Source organism: Ovis canadensis, chromosome 13 (assembly GCF_042477335.2).
Source record: "Ovis canadensis isolate MfBH-ARS-UI-01 breed Bighorn chromosome 13, ARS-UI_OviCan_v2, whole genome shotgun sequence".
Lineage (NCBI taxonomy): Eukaryota > Metazoa > Chordata > Mammalia > Artiodactyla > Bovidae > Ovis > Ovis canadensis.
In genome coordinates this window covers 51276635-51293175 of record NC_091257.1, presented here as the reverse complement: position 1 = coordinate 51293175, position 16541 = coordinate 51276635, and the positions used below count along the sequence as shown (strand labels likewise).

Below are 16541 nucleotides of genomic sequence, written 5' to 3'. Positions count from 1 at the left end.
TGGAGTCAATACAACATAGCATTCATAATATCCCAGATGCAATTTTATATTATTCAACATAAAAGAACTGAAAAAAATGGGCATTTATTTCTCAAAGGGAAAGATAATAGAAGACAGCCCTGAATGACCAAGTTAGAACTATCAAAGACTTTAAAGCAACTATTGCAACTATGCTTCATAAGGTAAAGGAAAATACACCTGAAATGAATGAAAACATGAATTCTTAGCAAAGAAATAGAAACTAGAAAGAAGAAAACAATGGAAATTTTAGAACTGAAATATATTTTACAAAAACCAACCACTAGATAGGCTCAATAGCAGAATGGAGATGACAGGGGGAATAGCCAGTGAACTTGAAGACAGATCAATAGGAATTATAAAATCTGGGCAACCAAGAGAAAGAAAATTAAAAAAATATATAAATGGAGCCCTAGAAACCTGTATGAAAATGCTGACTGAAACATCTAACATGTGTAATGGGGATGCCAGAAAGACTGAAAAAGACTGAGGCTTAAAAAAGCATTTGAAGAAATAACGTCCCAAACTGCTAAAATCTGATTAAAGACATACATTGTACAAATTTCAGAACTCAACAAATCCCAAACAGGAAAAATTCAAAGACAATAATGCTTGAACATAGCACATCCAAACAACTCAAAGTGAAAGAAAAGTAAAGAAAAAATCTTGAAAGCATCTAGAAAACAACAACAACAACAAAAGCAAAATCACAGTACATACACAGGGTATAGACATGTGAGTTCAGTGACTACAGATTTCTTACCATATGCATAAAACATCAATGAAATCATATCTTTAAGGAACTAAAAGCAAAGACCTTCGACCAAAATACCTTTCAGGATTAAATGCAAAATAAAGACTTTTATCATCTGCAGATCTGTGCTAAAGGAAATAGTCAAGGAACTTTTTCAGACTGAAAGGAAATGTTAAGAAGGAAGCATATCTTCAGAAATGAAGAAAGAACAGGAAGAATACATAGTTGAGTAAAAATAGAAGTCTACTTTTTTCTGCTTAAGTTCTTTAAAATACATATAACAGATTTAAAGTGAAAGTTATAATATTATCTGTTGGAGTTTTCAATGTATGCAAATATAATACATTTGACAACTACACAAAAAGAAGTGGAGGTATAGGGACTTACATAATTGCAAGGTTTCTATATTTTATGTAAAATGTCACAAAGTTACTTAAACTGTGAATGGTCAGGTATATGCAATTGTAATCCCTAGAGCAACCAATAAAAAAGCAATGCAAAGAGATATAAGCAGAGAGCCACTAGGTAAATTAAAATGGAATACTAAAGAACATTCAAATACCACCCTCACAAAGTAGACAAGGAATTAAAAAACAAAGGGAATAAACGGAAAACAAATAATAAAAGTGTGGCTTAAATCATTTCATCAATTCAAAAAATGTTAATGGTCTATATATTTCTCTTAAAAGGCAGAGAGCCATAGAATGGGTGAAAATCCAAGATCCCAGTACATACTGTCTACAAGTCTACAGGAAAGACACATGAAATATAAAGACACGGATATGTTGATAAGAAACACAAGATGATATACCATATAAACACTAAGAATAAGAAGGCTGAAGTGGCTACTTAGATAAGATACCTCAAGGAAAAAAAGAATATTTTAAAATGATAAAAGATAAATGTATTCTGTGCAACCCCATGGACTGCAGCCTACCAGGCTCCTCCATCCATGGGATTTTCCAGGCAAGAGTACTGGAGTGGGTTGCCATTGCCTTCTCCGACATACATAATAACAAAGCAAAATTGGACTGAGTTAAATGGAGAAGTGGATAATCTCACAATCATAGTAAGAGATTTCAGTGCCCCCTCTTGCAACATTTGATAGGACCAGACAAAATGTCAGCAAGACACAGGTGATCTGAACACCACTACCAACTTCCTGGGTCTAGTTAATGTCTACATAGCATCACATCCAGTAACAGCAGAATACACATTCTTTTCACATGTAAAATAGTAAAGAACAGAAATTAACAAAATATTTTTAGAAAACAATAAAGGAAAACAAAATTTAAAAATTGAGTCACACTGATCAAGATAAAAAGAGAAAATCACCAATATAAAGGATGAAAAAGAGGTGGTGGGAATGGAGATTATGGAGTTAAACATCAAACAGAATACTGGTGGTATAATCAAAGCAATTTTTCTCCAAATCATCATGACTGCCTAATAAAGTCTTTTACCTGCTGTGTGTTAAGTCACTTCAGTTGTGTCCAACTCTCTGAGACTGCGTGGACTGCAGCGTGAGGCTCCTTTGTCCATGAATTTTCCAGGCAAGAATACTGGAGTGGGTTGCCATTTCCTCCTCCAGGGGAGCTTCCCAACCATCAACTGGCAGATTCTTTACCACTAGTGCCAGCTAGGGAGGCCAAACCTATCTAAAATTCTAAAACTGCTCTTAAAAATATCTTCTTAAATTAATTAAATCATCCACATTTGATACTATGGCTGTTTCCCCACACATGTCTAATACAGTGAATCACCTGGGATGCTGTCTGTGAACACAGATTTTCAGGAATTCTGTCAGATCTCCAGGAGAATCTCTCTGGAATCTCAAGGGATTCATATTATCAGGCAAGTATGGAAAACATTGTTCTGGGGATCTTTTGACATTAGCACCTGTTTAAGAAGGATAATTACTCTTTTGGGGATTTCTTTGGGGAGTCTCAGCCCTAGAACATTTCTGGATGTTGTTCATTTCTGTAACAACTTTAGATGTAGATAATATTTTAATAGATGGATACACTGAGTCCAAGGTGCAGTGGTGACTCTTTGTGACCCCATGAACTGTAGCCCACCAGGTTCCTCTGTCCATGGAATTCTCCAGGCAATACTTGAGTGGGTTGCCATTTCTTTCTCCAGGGAATCTTCCCGACCCAGGGACTGAACCTGGGTCTCCTGCATTGCAGGTGGATTATTTACCATCTGAACCACCAGGGAAGTCCAAGGTGCCTTGAATAATATCAGAACTACCGGGGAGGGTTACATTTGATAGACACTCTTATTAAGATTTATCCTCTTCAAAAGAAGTTAGTTTTTACTCTAAGTGGTGCTAGGGGTAAAGAACCCGCCTGCCGATGCAGGAGACATAAGAGACGTGGGTTCAATCCCTGGGTCGGGGAGATCCCCTGGAGGAGGGCATGGCAACCCATTCTAGTGGTCTTGCTGGGAGAATCCCATGGACAGAGGAGCCTGGCGGGCTACAGTTCATAGGGTGGCAAACAGTTGGACACGACTGAAGTGACTTAGTGTACACACACTCATTGGGCTACAGTAAAGAGGATCTGGAGCTGGAAAGGCTTGCGTAGTGTTACGTGGGAGGAAGAACATGAAACCTGGTTTCAAATCAAGTGCGACTATTGCCTACAGAACTTCTGGGTAAGTCAAAGTATCCTTTTTACCTGTTTCCTCCTCTGTGAAATGGGGATATTGACCATCTTATATCATTGTTGGGAGAACAAAATAAGACAAAGGCAATGAAGAAACTAGTAAATTATTAAATTTGTTTTTTACTTTGTAATCTGTTTTCCTCTAGGATTCATCTGTAATCACTCACCTGTAAGCTTATTGTTTTTCAAGATTTTCTAATGACTTGCATATTATGATTCAGCTTTTGTGAGAGTAGTGCATAATTAAAGGAAAAATAAAAAGAAACTATTTAATTACATATTTCCATTTTTCCTTTACTTTCATCTCTTTTGGTAGAAATTAGCAACCCTATAACTTATGGCTGAAAATGATTATGAACAATAACTTGGAAAAATGTAGTAATGAGGTAACAGAAAACTATAATTTTAAAATAAAGTCAAACTCGTCCAAAACTGGAGAACACGGCTGAGGGCAATATACAAACAACTTTTTTTTTTTTTTTAACATTACTAAAACCACTCAAAAAGCCAACATTTCAATCTAGTCTTTTAGATGGCTCCCTAATATCAACAAATTATTAAGGAGTGAAATGGCATTTATTCTGAATATCAAAATGCTTCCAGGATCATGTTTCATTTGTAAGCATGCCTGTGAAAACCAGTTTTATAAAAACAGACCTTATTCTCTATACTGAAAAGAAGCCTACCACATTCAGATTATATGGCCATGAAAAGCTCATTTTACTATATGTCAATGACTACAATATGAAAAGTAACTAAGAAACATTTATATTACAAGAAGCCTGCCTTAGCTCTCTGTAGTTTGGTCCTTCTGATCTTAAAGCTTGTTGAAAACTCTGGAAATTAAAGAAGTAGAATACACTTCTATTTAGAAGAAAACTTGTAAGTAATAATTAATGTCATACATGCACTAAAATTCACCATAAAAACTGAGTGGGAAGCTGAAGCCAACAAATACCTTGCCTGTGTAATCTGGGGCTTTTCCCTGAACTTTCAGGCCTCAGTTTCCTCCTCTGTAAAATGTGGATAAGGTCACTCTGTCCTCCCCAGGGCTGGGGTGAAGACTAGCTGTGTATGCTGGCAGCCAGCTTGCAGCACGGATGCTGTGTAAGGGCTGGGCCAGCATGTGCAGCATCAAACAGGACAGAACTTACGGGGCACTGTCACGCCATAGTGCTGTGTGTCACTGATCAGCAGCTTTCGTTTTAGTTCATTCAAACCTACTCCGACAGGACCTGAAAGACAGGATAACAGAAATTCATCCCTCAACAAAACACCATAGAAACAACTGACCTGAATCCATGAGACAGACTGAAAATGTGTATCCAACTTCATGCATCCCAAGTAAAGAGATTATCTCTAGTCAAGTCATACATAAGAAAAAACTAGGGAGTTACCTGTACGTAAGAAAAAGCTAGGAGTTATCCGGTGGTTTTTCTACTTTTTATTTTTTAATTATTATTTTTTGTATTTCACTTTTTTACTTTTCAAATTTAAATTCCCACCTTGCCATTAAAAAGATCAGAAATCTTTGTTTTCAATGAGACATACTCAAGAGTGTTTGTTTGAGTACATTAACAGGTAACAGTATCCAGAAGAGCTTAAAAAATAGGTTCACCTTTAAAAAAGTGGAATTACACAGTCTGGATAGGGATCCCTTCAATTTTAAATATTCATATTTAAATCTTCATAAAAGAAAATCTCTGAACCTTGATTTTAGGTGCAAACCTAGCTATCCATTTTAAATTTGCACGACTGGCAGCAACCATGTTAAGACCCTCTGCAGCCCTGTATATTCTCAGCTGGTCCTTAAGTCTTTGAAAACTTGCAAAGACCTTGTGTTGTGCTGTGTGCTCAGGTGCTCAGTGGTGTCTGACTCTTTGCGACCCCATGGACTGCAGCCCACCAAGTGGAGTGGGTTGCCATGCCCTCCTCCAGGGGATCTTCCCAACCTAGGGATCATACCCAGGTCTCCTGCATTGCAGGTGGATTCTTTACTGTCTGAGCCAGCAGGGAAGCATAGACCTTACATATTCAAATCAGTGTGCACATACTGAACAACCTGGAGCGAACAAGGCATATGTAAAAGCTGTGAAGAATAAGAGGTGATGCGTGAAGTTTGCCTTCAAAGAGAAATAACTAGGTTGGGAGAGTGACACGAAATGATTAGGAGACACGGGACAGAAAACAAAAAGCAGTTTCAAACACAAATCTGAAATCAAAAGTCAGAACAACACAAGCCCTGGACAGCTAGCTGCCCACAGCACTGCCATCAGGGTCTGTTTAGTGACCTCCACTCTTCCCTTCAGCTGAAGCCCCAGGTGGCTTGCCCAGTGGCTCCATGGGTAAAGAATTGGCCTGCAGTGCAGAAGCCCCAGGTAGTTCTGATGCATCCTTCAGAGCTCTGCTCAAACAACCCTTTCTCAGGGGTGTCTCTCCTGCCCCTCTGTCTCATCCTTAAGTTATCAGAGTATCCTGATACCTCCCTCATAATACTTAAAAATCGTAACAAACAACTGGAGGATGCATTGCTTAATGGCCTAGCATCTGCCTATAATGCAGGAGACCTGGGTTCGATCCCTGGGTCAGGAAGATCCCCTGGAGAAGGAAATGGCAACTGGCTCCAGTATTTTTGCCTGGAAAATCCCATGGACTGAGGATCCTGGTAGGCTACAGTCCATGGGCTCACAAAGAGTCAGACAGGATTGAGTGGCTTCACTTTCTTTTCTACCACCAAACAGAGGCACTGTGAGAGCAGGAATCATATTCTGTTGTTTCCCTTCCCCATAAGGTCAGCCCTCCAGATTGTCGCTGAATGAACCTAACTTCTAGGGCTCCCATCACCACACGAGGCTCAGGAGACCTCAGCGATGTGGAGAACAGAGATGCCCACACATGCATGCCTCAGAGTCCTCCCCGAAACACACACATCTAGATGTGGCCGCACCCCCGCAACAGCCTCCTCTCCAGGCACACGCCCGACGCCTTCTTTGAGGAACGTCTCTTCCTGCATCTTCACCGCTCTTGCTTTCTGTTTCAAGCTCCTTCCCAACAATACTCAAAAAGTTAATATTGTCACATACCTTAAAACAGTAAGAATGACCAGGAAAATTCAAAAACACCTCCCCCTAACCTTATATTCTCCTCCAAGTCACTGCACACTCCTGTCCCAGCATCTCTAGGCTTTAGTCCCTTCTCACCAGCATCACCCATTCTTCCTCCACTGGGAGGAGAGTCAAATATGGATCCTTTGACAGGTCTGCACAGATTGCATGTTGGGAGCCACGTGTTTCTCCATAACCTTCATTCTCACCTCTCTCTGCACACTCCTGCTGCATGAGACCTCCCACCCTGGAATGTAGCAAATTCTCCTTTGTGCTGCTGGGTCCTTATCACATGCCTCTCACTTTTGCAGAAACAGTCCTGTCCTTTCCTGGCCTGCTAAGTCATGCCTGTTGTTCGGGATTCAGCTTAGCTGTGGGATTTTCCCCCAACACTTTAAATGTGGGTCGAAGGCCATATTCTTATGCTCCCTGTACTTGCGCATCAATAGATCACACTCTGCCGCAGTGGTCTACTTGTCTTTATCCTCTAACAGACTCAGCGATGTCACCTGTTTGTTCACCAATTGCTTCCTTTGGCAAAATGTAGACACTTATTAGTTTGATTTATTTATTTCAATTACATTCAGTAATTACTGAGCATCCAATGGCTCAGATGGTCAAGAATTTGCCTATAATGTGGGAGACCCAGGTTTGATCCCTGGGTCAGGAAGACTCCCTGGAGAAGGGAGTGGCAACCCACTCCAGTATTCTTGCCTGGAGAATTCCACGGACAGTGGAACCTGGTGGGCTGCAGTCCATGGGGTTGCAAAGAGTTGGACATGACTGAGCAACTAACCCTTCACTTCACTTCAGTCATTACGCTGTGACAGAAGTAAAACTATTTGCCAAATGAACCCAAGGCATGGGAGTTAAAGGAAGAAGTGTTTGCACCTAGAATGTCTGGATGTGCTGGTTAGATAACATGCAGAGGTTGGTGGAGCTCACATTTGAACTTGGCTCCTGAGTCTTAAGCAGAAGGGAGGGTGATGGATCTGCCTCTGCAACAGTGAGCTTAAGGGACAGAAATCCGTCCCCCTAAGTTCAGGAAAGGAGTACAGTGTGATAGGAGGTGGAGGGTGGGGGTCTCCCTGTGAGTGAAGCAGAAGGGAGAAAAAATGATGAGCACTGGTCTCCAAAACCCAGGCCCCATGCAGGGGCTGATGTGTTTTATCTCCTCTGAAGGGACCAACAACATTTTGAGTAAGTACTCAAACTTCCTCCTTTAAATAAAAACAGAAAACAAGAAAAGCAAGGGGTTTTACGATGCTTTGTGGATGATGCAAACCTGATTGTATATGCTCCAAAAAAAATGGAAAAGAAGCAAAGAAAACACTAAAACTTAACTAGTGGGTGGGCCCTGGCCTGCCTGCTGCCCACCAAGGCACCAAGAACTAAAGGGGGACATGAATTCACTGCTCCTTCAGCAGGTCTAAGTTCTGGAGTACTTCCCAGAGTGTGAGCTAATTTGCTGAGTGAAAGTCTAGCATTTTTTCCTTTTTTTCTTTCTTCTTCTACCCATGCCAAAAAACCACAGTGATTTATTTTAACTCTGGAGGAAAAAACTAGGTATGTTTGAATTAGTGGGGGGAAAGTATGCTGCTTTTTAACGTGATACCCTTAAATTTGGACTACTTTCAATTCCAGCCCTTATAACCTAACTCTTACTAGGGACCTTGCTTTATTGCACACCCACAGACCATGCCAAGAATGTGCAGTGGCAAACAATTTTAAAAATTTCCCCTAGATTAGGTTATTTGAAGACATTATCTTCATGGTGGGATACTGTGTGGGATACTCTCACAAAATAACTAAAATAGGGACGTAATTTTAATCATTCTTATACAAAATTGCCTGGCAGACCAATAAACAGCATCCTCCCTGCCAGGTCCTTGAATCAATTCTATTATCCATACTGGTGAAGTTCTGGGTGTTTTCCTCTTTTAGATCCTGACCTTAAGATCACATCTTATGTATATGTGCTCAGTCGCATCCAACTCTTTGCAACCCCTGGACTGCAGCCCACTGGGCTCCTCTGTCCATGTGATGCTCCAGGCAGGAATACTGGAGTGGGTTGTCATTTCCTTCTCCAGGGATTGAAGGGCATACACTCACATTGTTAGCTGAATGGTTTGTATGTAGACTACTTACACCACAGTTGGCTTAGGGATGCACACAGAGTTAGGTTCATTCATATGCCTGTAAGGAGACACATTCATTTGCTTTGCAGTGTATAAATTTTTTACCACAATTGGTGAAAGGAACTGACACATATGTATACAAATAAGTTACTCTAGAGTTTGTGTCCAGCTGTGGTTGTCCAGGGCTTCTCTTGTGGCTCAGCTGGTAAAGAATCCGCCTGCAATGTGGGAGACCTGGGTTTGATCCCTGGGTTGGGAAGATCTCCTGGAGAAGGGACTGGCTACCCACTCCATATTCTGTCCTGGAGAATTTCACAGACTGTATAGCCCATGGGGTTGCAAAGAGTCGGACACGACTGAGCAAGTAGTTGTTCATGCTAAAGAGAAGCAGAGAAGACAGTCTAAATAGCGCATATTTAAATCACAGACAGCAGGCTTTGGAAAGGCAAAGATGATGACGATACAGGGAGGTCAGGCTTGTATCACGTGGTTCACATACACCATGACTAATCTTCAAAACATCCCTGCAAGAAAGGTATTATTATCCTCGCTTTACAGATGAGAAAACCGAGATGATGAAAGGGCAAGTAATTTCCCCAAGGTCGCACATCTGGAGTGTGGCTTAGCTGGTATTCAGAAGCCTATGTGTCTGCTCAAGAGTCCACATACTTTCCACTCAATCCATCATCTTATCGAAAGAATGCTGACAGGACACAGGCTCAGGTAACGAGGCGCTCAGCTGTTTGTAGCTGTGACCCATAACTTCACAGAGTCTTTCACCCCATTCCAAGTTGCCTCGCACTTTAAACAGTGATGAAAAGTTATACTTGTGGAATACAAGACTCAGGCTACAAAAAATGGCCGAAGTCAAATCTGGTGAACTCGAATCTTACCCTGTGCAGAACTTCTGAGAACTCTAAAAAAACTTAATGAAGATGACAAGCATACCAGGCCTGGACAACATACACAGGGCATGTCTATTCAGATTCTTGATTCAGGACTAAGGAAAATCACACGGACTGATGCTATCAAAGGAGAAGGCAAAAAAGCACATTAAAAAATCATTTGGAGTTCACTAATTTGGAATGCATGCAACAAATGTTATTCGTACAGTGGATGGGCTTGCTAACTTTAAAAACAAAGGAATGACTCTATTCAAAGCAGAAATGTGAATGTGTCTCTTTTTTTAATCTGATAAGAAATTTAGAAAATCATTTTCCATGCAAATTCTAGAAAGAATAAAGTCACCAGTCATCTGCATTAGTTGAAATTCTTGTAAAAAATACATTAAATGGAGAAGTAAGATAATTAGAAAGGTATATATTTTTCTTTTTGGGCTGTAGATTATGATTTTATTATGTATTTTCACCCAGAATACCGCAGCAGTGATAATATGTCTTGTGTTCTTCAGAAAGGCATATTACTTTCAATACTTGAATGCATTTAATTAGTAACTCCTTTCTGAGAGTAGGCAAATGTGTTGTGTGTGGTTTTATATAAAGGCTCATTCATTTCAGCCACAGAAATACAGCCCATTTGGGGGTTAATAAAATGATGCTAGTAAAATTTCTATTTAAAGCTTTACATTTAGGAAAATATGCACATTAACTAATGTAAAAATGCCTTTATTTTTATCTTATAAAGAAAGATTTTGGAGGGTGGGGTCAAGATGGTGGAGTAGGAAGACTGAGCTCACCTCCCACCATAAGCACACCAACATTAACAAATATTTACAGAGCAACTATCAATGAGAACAACCTGAAGACGGGTAGAAAGATCTTACACAACTAAAGATATAACAAGTCCACAACAGGATGGGTCGGAGGCGTGGAGATAAGGTATAATCAAGACCCACCCACCCCAGGTAGGTGACCCACGAACAGGAGGAAATTTACAATTGCAGAGGTTCTCCCCAAAGAGCATCTGGGTCCCACATCCAGCTCTCACATCCGGCTCCCTAGCCTGGGGGTCCTGCATAAGAAGACGAGCTCCCAGAACTTCTGGCTTTAAAGGGCAGAGGGGCTTACTTTCAGGAGAGCCAGAGAGCCGTGGGGAATAGAAGACTCTGCTCTTAAAGGACAACTACAGAACCCTACACACTCTGAATCCCTGCGTGGGGCAGAAATTTGAAAGGAAATTTGAAGTCTTTCCCATTCTATTGTTTTCCTCTATTTCTTTGCATTGTTCATTTAAGAAGGCCTCCTTGTCTCTCCTTACTCTTCCCTGGAACTCTGCATTCAGTTGTGTGTATCTTTCCCTTTCTCCTTTGCTTTTTGCTTCTCTTCTTTCCTCAGCTATTTGTAAAGCCTCCTCAGACAACCACTTTACCTTCTTACATTTCTTTTCCTCAGGGATGGTTTTGGTCACTGTCTCCTGTACAATGTTAAGAACCTCTATCCATAGTTCTTCAGGCACTTTGTCTACCAGATCTAATCCCCCTGAATGTATTTGTCACTTCCACTGTTTAAAATCATAAGGGATTTGATTTAGGTCTTAGCTGAATGGCCTAGTGATTTTCCCCTACTTTCTTCAATTGAAGCCTGAATTTTGCAATAAGGAGCTGATGATCTGAGCCACAGTCAGCTCCAGGTCTTGTTTTTGCTGACTGTATAGAGCTTCTCCATCTTGGGCTATAAAGAATATAATCAATCTGATTTCAGTATTGACCATCTGGTAATGTCCATGTGTAGAGTTCTCTCTCATGTTGCTGAATGAGGGTGTTCTTACACTCTATGTAAGAGGCTATGATGTTCTTACATCAAAAAGAATTTAAAAAGCCATGCTCTCTGACAGTGTACTTTTAAACTTCAACCATCTACTTATTTATATTATAGCACAAAGCCTGAGTCACTGAACAGTGAATAATTATTTACTAGAACAATAATGTATTACTACTGTGAAAATCATGTTTACAGAAACCAATGAAATATGGTATATATTTCAAATTACACTCATGATGTAGTCCTGCAAAGAGTTAGCATAAAGTAATTTCTCATTTGTAAACATCAAGCACAGAATTTAGTTGTAGTTTTTCTTAAGGCTGATGAATTTAATAATGTACATCAGGATGGGTGGTACCTTACACATAAAAGGTCAATATGCTAAAAATCATAGTATTAATCTGTTAGGAAATAAACTTCTCAGAAAGAGATTCAGGTAGGTAGAGATTAGCCCAGTTAGTTTTAACATACTGTACACTCATCTAGAAAGCCACAGTGTATGAATAAGATAATTTTTATTTGAGTCTAATAGTACGTTGTATATAGGAAAGAAATCTGTTGCTGTGGCCAAGTACTATTCACTTCTGTTCCTGATCTTTGAACAGGTTGGCACAAACATGAAGACAGTATATTCTGTGGAAAGCAACTGACACAGATGCAGCTTTTACTCCGTGTTTACCTCCAGTGTACCTGTACTGGTTAACACGACAACCCTTCTGCATTTTCTCCCAGACATTGGCCAGACTTGTCACTCTTACTATCCGATGAAACATCAGAGTTACTGAAGACTGCAATAAATACCCAAACTGTTTTCGTGACCTAAAAAAGCCATACTTACTCATTTGATTTATTGCAAAACAAATGAAATCTCTGGCTATCCCTTGGATCAGACCCATGTTAAAAAAAGTCTACTTATCATATGGTAGCACTACTATATTTGCTGCTCAAGGCATAAAATAAAAACAAGCTATTTGGCTCACAATCTTATAGTGATCACATTAGTGGGTGGCTGAATTTTTGTGTTGGGGAGTGGCAGATCTGTTTATAAAGCTCAATTTAAAGTTCCCTGGGAATCAAACTATATAGAAAACATAGCAACTTAGCAGTTCATAACGAGCCTTGAGAGAAATTGATTTTCTTTCCTCTGTTGTTCTATAGTGAGAGAAAAATGCAATTAATGAGGCATCAATTTTTATATTGCTGTCAGGAGGAGGAGAAGAAAAAAGGGAGAAGGAGAATGAAAAGAAAAAGGAAGTAGGAAGCTTGTTGAAACAGCATTATTTTTTCCAAAGCAGCTATTACTCCAGACTTAGATAAGAATGACTTATAAGTATTTGTCTCACCCTTGACTCAGGGTTATGGCAAGAGTGCAATAAAACTAAAAGGCAAGATAAAACCATCCTTGAGTCTTCCTTAGCTGAGTAGAACAGAGCATGGATCATTTCCTTACTTGTTCAAAAATGCAACTTTTTCAATGAGGTACCATGATTCTTTATTTAAAATAGCCAATGCCCAAGTCCCCTGATTCTACTCTGCTTCTATCATTTATCACCCTCTAAGTACATCATTTATCACCCTCTAAGTACAATATGACTGACTTTATTATTTATTAATAATTTATTATGAATAAGTTTTCTGTCTATATGTCCTTCCCAGGGAAACAATGTTTGTGCTCTTCAGTGACAGACTCATGGATCTAGAACAGTGCCAGGCACTGCCTGTTCCTTCCCACACAAATGCACTGAACGAACATCAGTGTGATTTATGCCCAGACAGGCTGCCAGAGTGTAAACATGCAAGACAGACCAACAGCATAAAAAGCCAACTGTGGTTCTAATAAAGATCATATTTACCTCTTATATACAAGGATTATAATTTTAAATCCATCACACACTCATAGCCTCAATTATAACTTTGGTGTTTACAGTTGTCCATATAAAACCCTGCAGAGCAGTCTCTTAATTCCCACCAACATTCAATCAACCTTCAACAAAAGTTATAGGAATTCTGATAAACATATTAACATTTACAGTTAGTCTTGACTGCTTACTTTCCTCTCTGCTTTATGTGGAAGACTTTTTGTTTGGCCAGTTTTATGGGAAAATGGTGACAGTCTTATAAAGGTCGATTTATTCAAACTACTTCCCCAAGGCAGACTCTAGGCGACATACAAGACTCCGCAGAAAGGAGAAGGAATAGTACTTCATGCTCAAGCTAGAAACGTGAAATATACAGAAAGATTTATTGTCAGTTTCCTCCTATGTCTCATAACCAGACAGAACAAGTCACAAATTGTCTGACTATCCGCAAGATGAATTTGTGCTCTTTACTGCCTTAAGCTGTGAAATGTTTTAGTAGCTTTTTAACACCAAAGCTTTCTCCCTGCAAACACACTCTTAGTATTTGGCTTTATTACTTTACTCTTTAAAAATTCAGGTTTCGCTAAAGATAATACTTATATAGAAAATACACTAAATTTAGTATACTTAGTTTTAACATACTTTTGGAAAATACTTTTAAATGCAGAGGGGAATATAACAGAAACTGTCACAGAGATGTTTTAGTGGCTGAAATGTACCTTGAAATAGCATCTTTTCAAAATGAAGAGAAAATTAAATACTTCTGATCAAGGTTCAAATTCCCCTGTCATATTTTTGTCATGTGAACAACTTGGATAATTTTAACTTCCTGAACATTAAGTCCAAGAATTAAAATCACAAAATATTATGGTTAAAAAAAATGTAGATTCTGAACAGCCTTTTAATGTTACTTATCTAACAGTTTCAGGGCAAACACCTTTATTCGCAGTGGCTTTGCAAATACTGGGAGGAGACAAATGAGGCTGGAGGAATCTGCTTATATTCTTTCCAGCTCTGTAAATTATGGGCTTCCCAGGTGGCGCTAGTGGTAAAGAACCCGCCTGCCAATGCAGGAGACATTAGAGACGTGGGATTGATCCCTGGGTTGGGAAGATCCCCTGGAGGAGGACATGGCAACACACTCCAGTATTCTTATCTGGAGAATCCCATGGACAGAGGAACCTGACGGGCTAGGGTCCATGGGGTCACAAAGAGTTGGACACAACTGAAAACTTAGCACACACACATTACAGCATCTGAGAACTATTTTTTAAATATAATTTTTACAATTAGGAAAGGCAAACAGTTAATGCAAGAACAATGAGAAGTTCCAAAATTTTAATTCACTGCTGGACACTTTCAGATGATGATAAACGGCTAAATGATCTAATTTATTAAGTATTTTGAACACTGAGCTTCCAAATCAGCAGAGGCCTATTCATATTTGAACATTTCAATAGTATTTTTAGCTAAGATACAAGAGCTCCATTTTATTAAAAGACTAGTAGAGCCAGGTATTGGTCTAAACCCGTCCTAAATGCTTCCTCTAGCTGTCAAACAAACTTAGAAAGCAAGAAAGTGATCTTGCTATTTTCATTTTTAGATGAAGAAACTGCAGCCAGAAGACATGTGAAATGTGCAGGTGTCGTGTCCCCAGAAACTGAATCACAGAACTGAACAGGGATGAGCCTGTTCTGCCCAGAAGTCTGCTTGTCACCGTCCACACTGTCCTGTACTATACCATCATGGGACTTAATAGACAGAGATTCCTCGAGACAATAAACGGATACCTTCAACAGCACCATATGGGACAAGCTGGAAGATTTTCCGAGTGGTGAGCACATAGAAGAAAGTGAATAATGGGAAATTCTTAGAAGCCCAGTCTACAGAGGCCACAGTGCGGGAGAAGACAAAAGACACAGCTGAAGGCCACTTCCACACCTCCACCTGTACAAGCATTCCTGATTTTAAAAGGTTTCAAATCCTTCCTTTAGTAGAAACAAGAGAAGTAGCTTGTGTGAATTTAGTATTTTAACATGATTTTCTTTCTCTATTTCACATAGAGATTCAGGATATTCTATTTGCCTGGGTATACTATGTACTTTAACATCACAAAAATATAAGACTAGTATTCTCCATTAAGTCTGTTCTGCTATAATGCAATAATATGGACTTTAAAAGTTCTGCATTATTAAAAACTATCTTTTACCAGCACTTGTTCCCAAATAGGTAAATGAAGTGTAAGAGTTTCATATAAACTTATTTTCCCAATAAAAATTTCAGAATAAAGACTAAAAATAATAATAAACCAGTTGCTCTAAATAGATAAATATCACTGAGCAAATTCAGAATAGATTAAGACAACAGATTGTCTATTAAGACAAAATCAGAAGTTTTAAAACCATCATTATAACATATGCATGACAAAGAACAAAACGGAAGTGTGACGTTAAGAAAAGTAGAAAATCAAAATATTGGGTTGGCCAAAAGCTTTGTTTAGGTTTTCTCATAAGATGTTATAGAAAAACTCAAAAGAACTTTCTGGTCAACTCAATAAATTGCAGCCAGTTGGCAACAATCAACAAAGAACGCAATGGTAACTGAACCCAACCAAACAGAGCAAGGGGCTTCCCTAGGGTGTAGGGGCTAAGGACTTCAGTGTCACAAGGAGCAACAGGTAAAAAGCAAAACGCAGAATCTCTGGCCTCGCCTGGGACTCCCAGATGAGAACCTGCATTTTAACAAGATTCACAAGTGACTCAAATGCCTTTTGAAGTTTGAGAAGTGCTGGAGTCTGGGCTGGCTGAGTTGGTGTTGGTGGCCTCAGGGATAGCGGGGGTCTCTGTCTACACCAGCATGACAGGACTGGGGGACTGAAGGCTGCAGACAAAGCAGATGGTAAAAGCAAGCCCAGGAATCCTCCCTGGTGGCTGAGAGGGCTGCAGGGTGGGGGCCAGCCGAACATGGGAACAGATCGGAGGAGAGAGCAGGCAAACCTGCTAGGATGCTTTAGGGAAGTGCTGGCAAACTCAAGGATCAGGAAAGTGGACCAGTCATGCCATGTGCAATGTGGCGCCCCACGTGGCCAGCGCGGGGGAGGCAGAGCTGACCGGACCCTGGCCCACGCCCCCTCCAGAGGAAATGTGACTCAGGCTGGAGCTCTTGTGCACAGAGAGGCTCTCAAGAGACTCGGAACTGAACTTTCACAGAACGTCGAGGTATCTGTTAGAAAAATGAATGGAGGGCCCTAAACCAAAGGAAAAAAGAGAAAAGTAGGAT

General features: G+C 39.8%; 1 protein-coding gene across 2 annotated transcripts in view; it reads right to left on the bottom strand.

Moving 5' to 3' along the window:
- MPP7 (MAGUK p55 scaffold protein 7) overlaps positions 1-16541 on the bottom strand; it is a 230689-nt gene that overhangs the window by 9395 nt on the left and 204753 nt on the right. For both annotated transcript variants that reach the window (XR_011248147.1, XM_069547756.1), the window contains exon 13: positions 4596-4676. Coding sequence is in view for 1 of the 2 variants with exons in the window: in XM_069547756.1 (XP_069403857.1) it covers positions 4596-4676 (81 nt within the window). In the remaining variant the exon portion in view is untranslated. The remainder of the gene's footprint in view (positions 1-4595; positions 4677-16541) is intronic.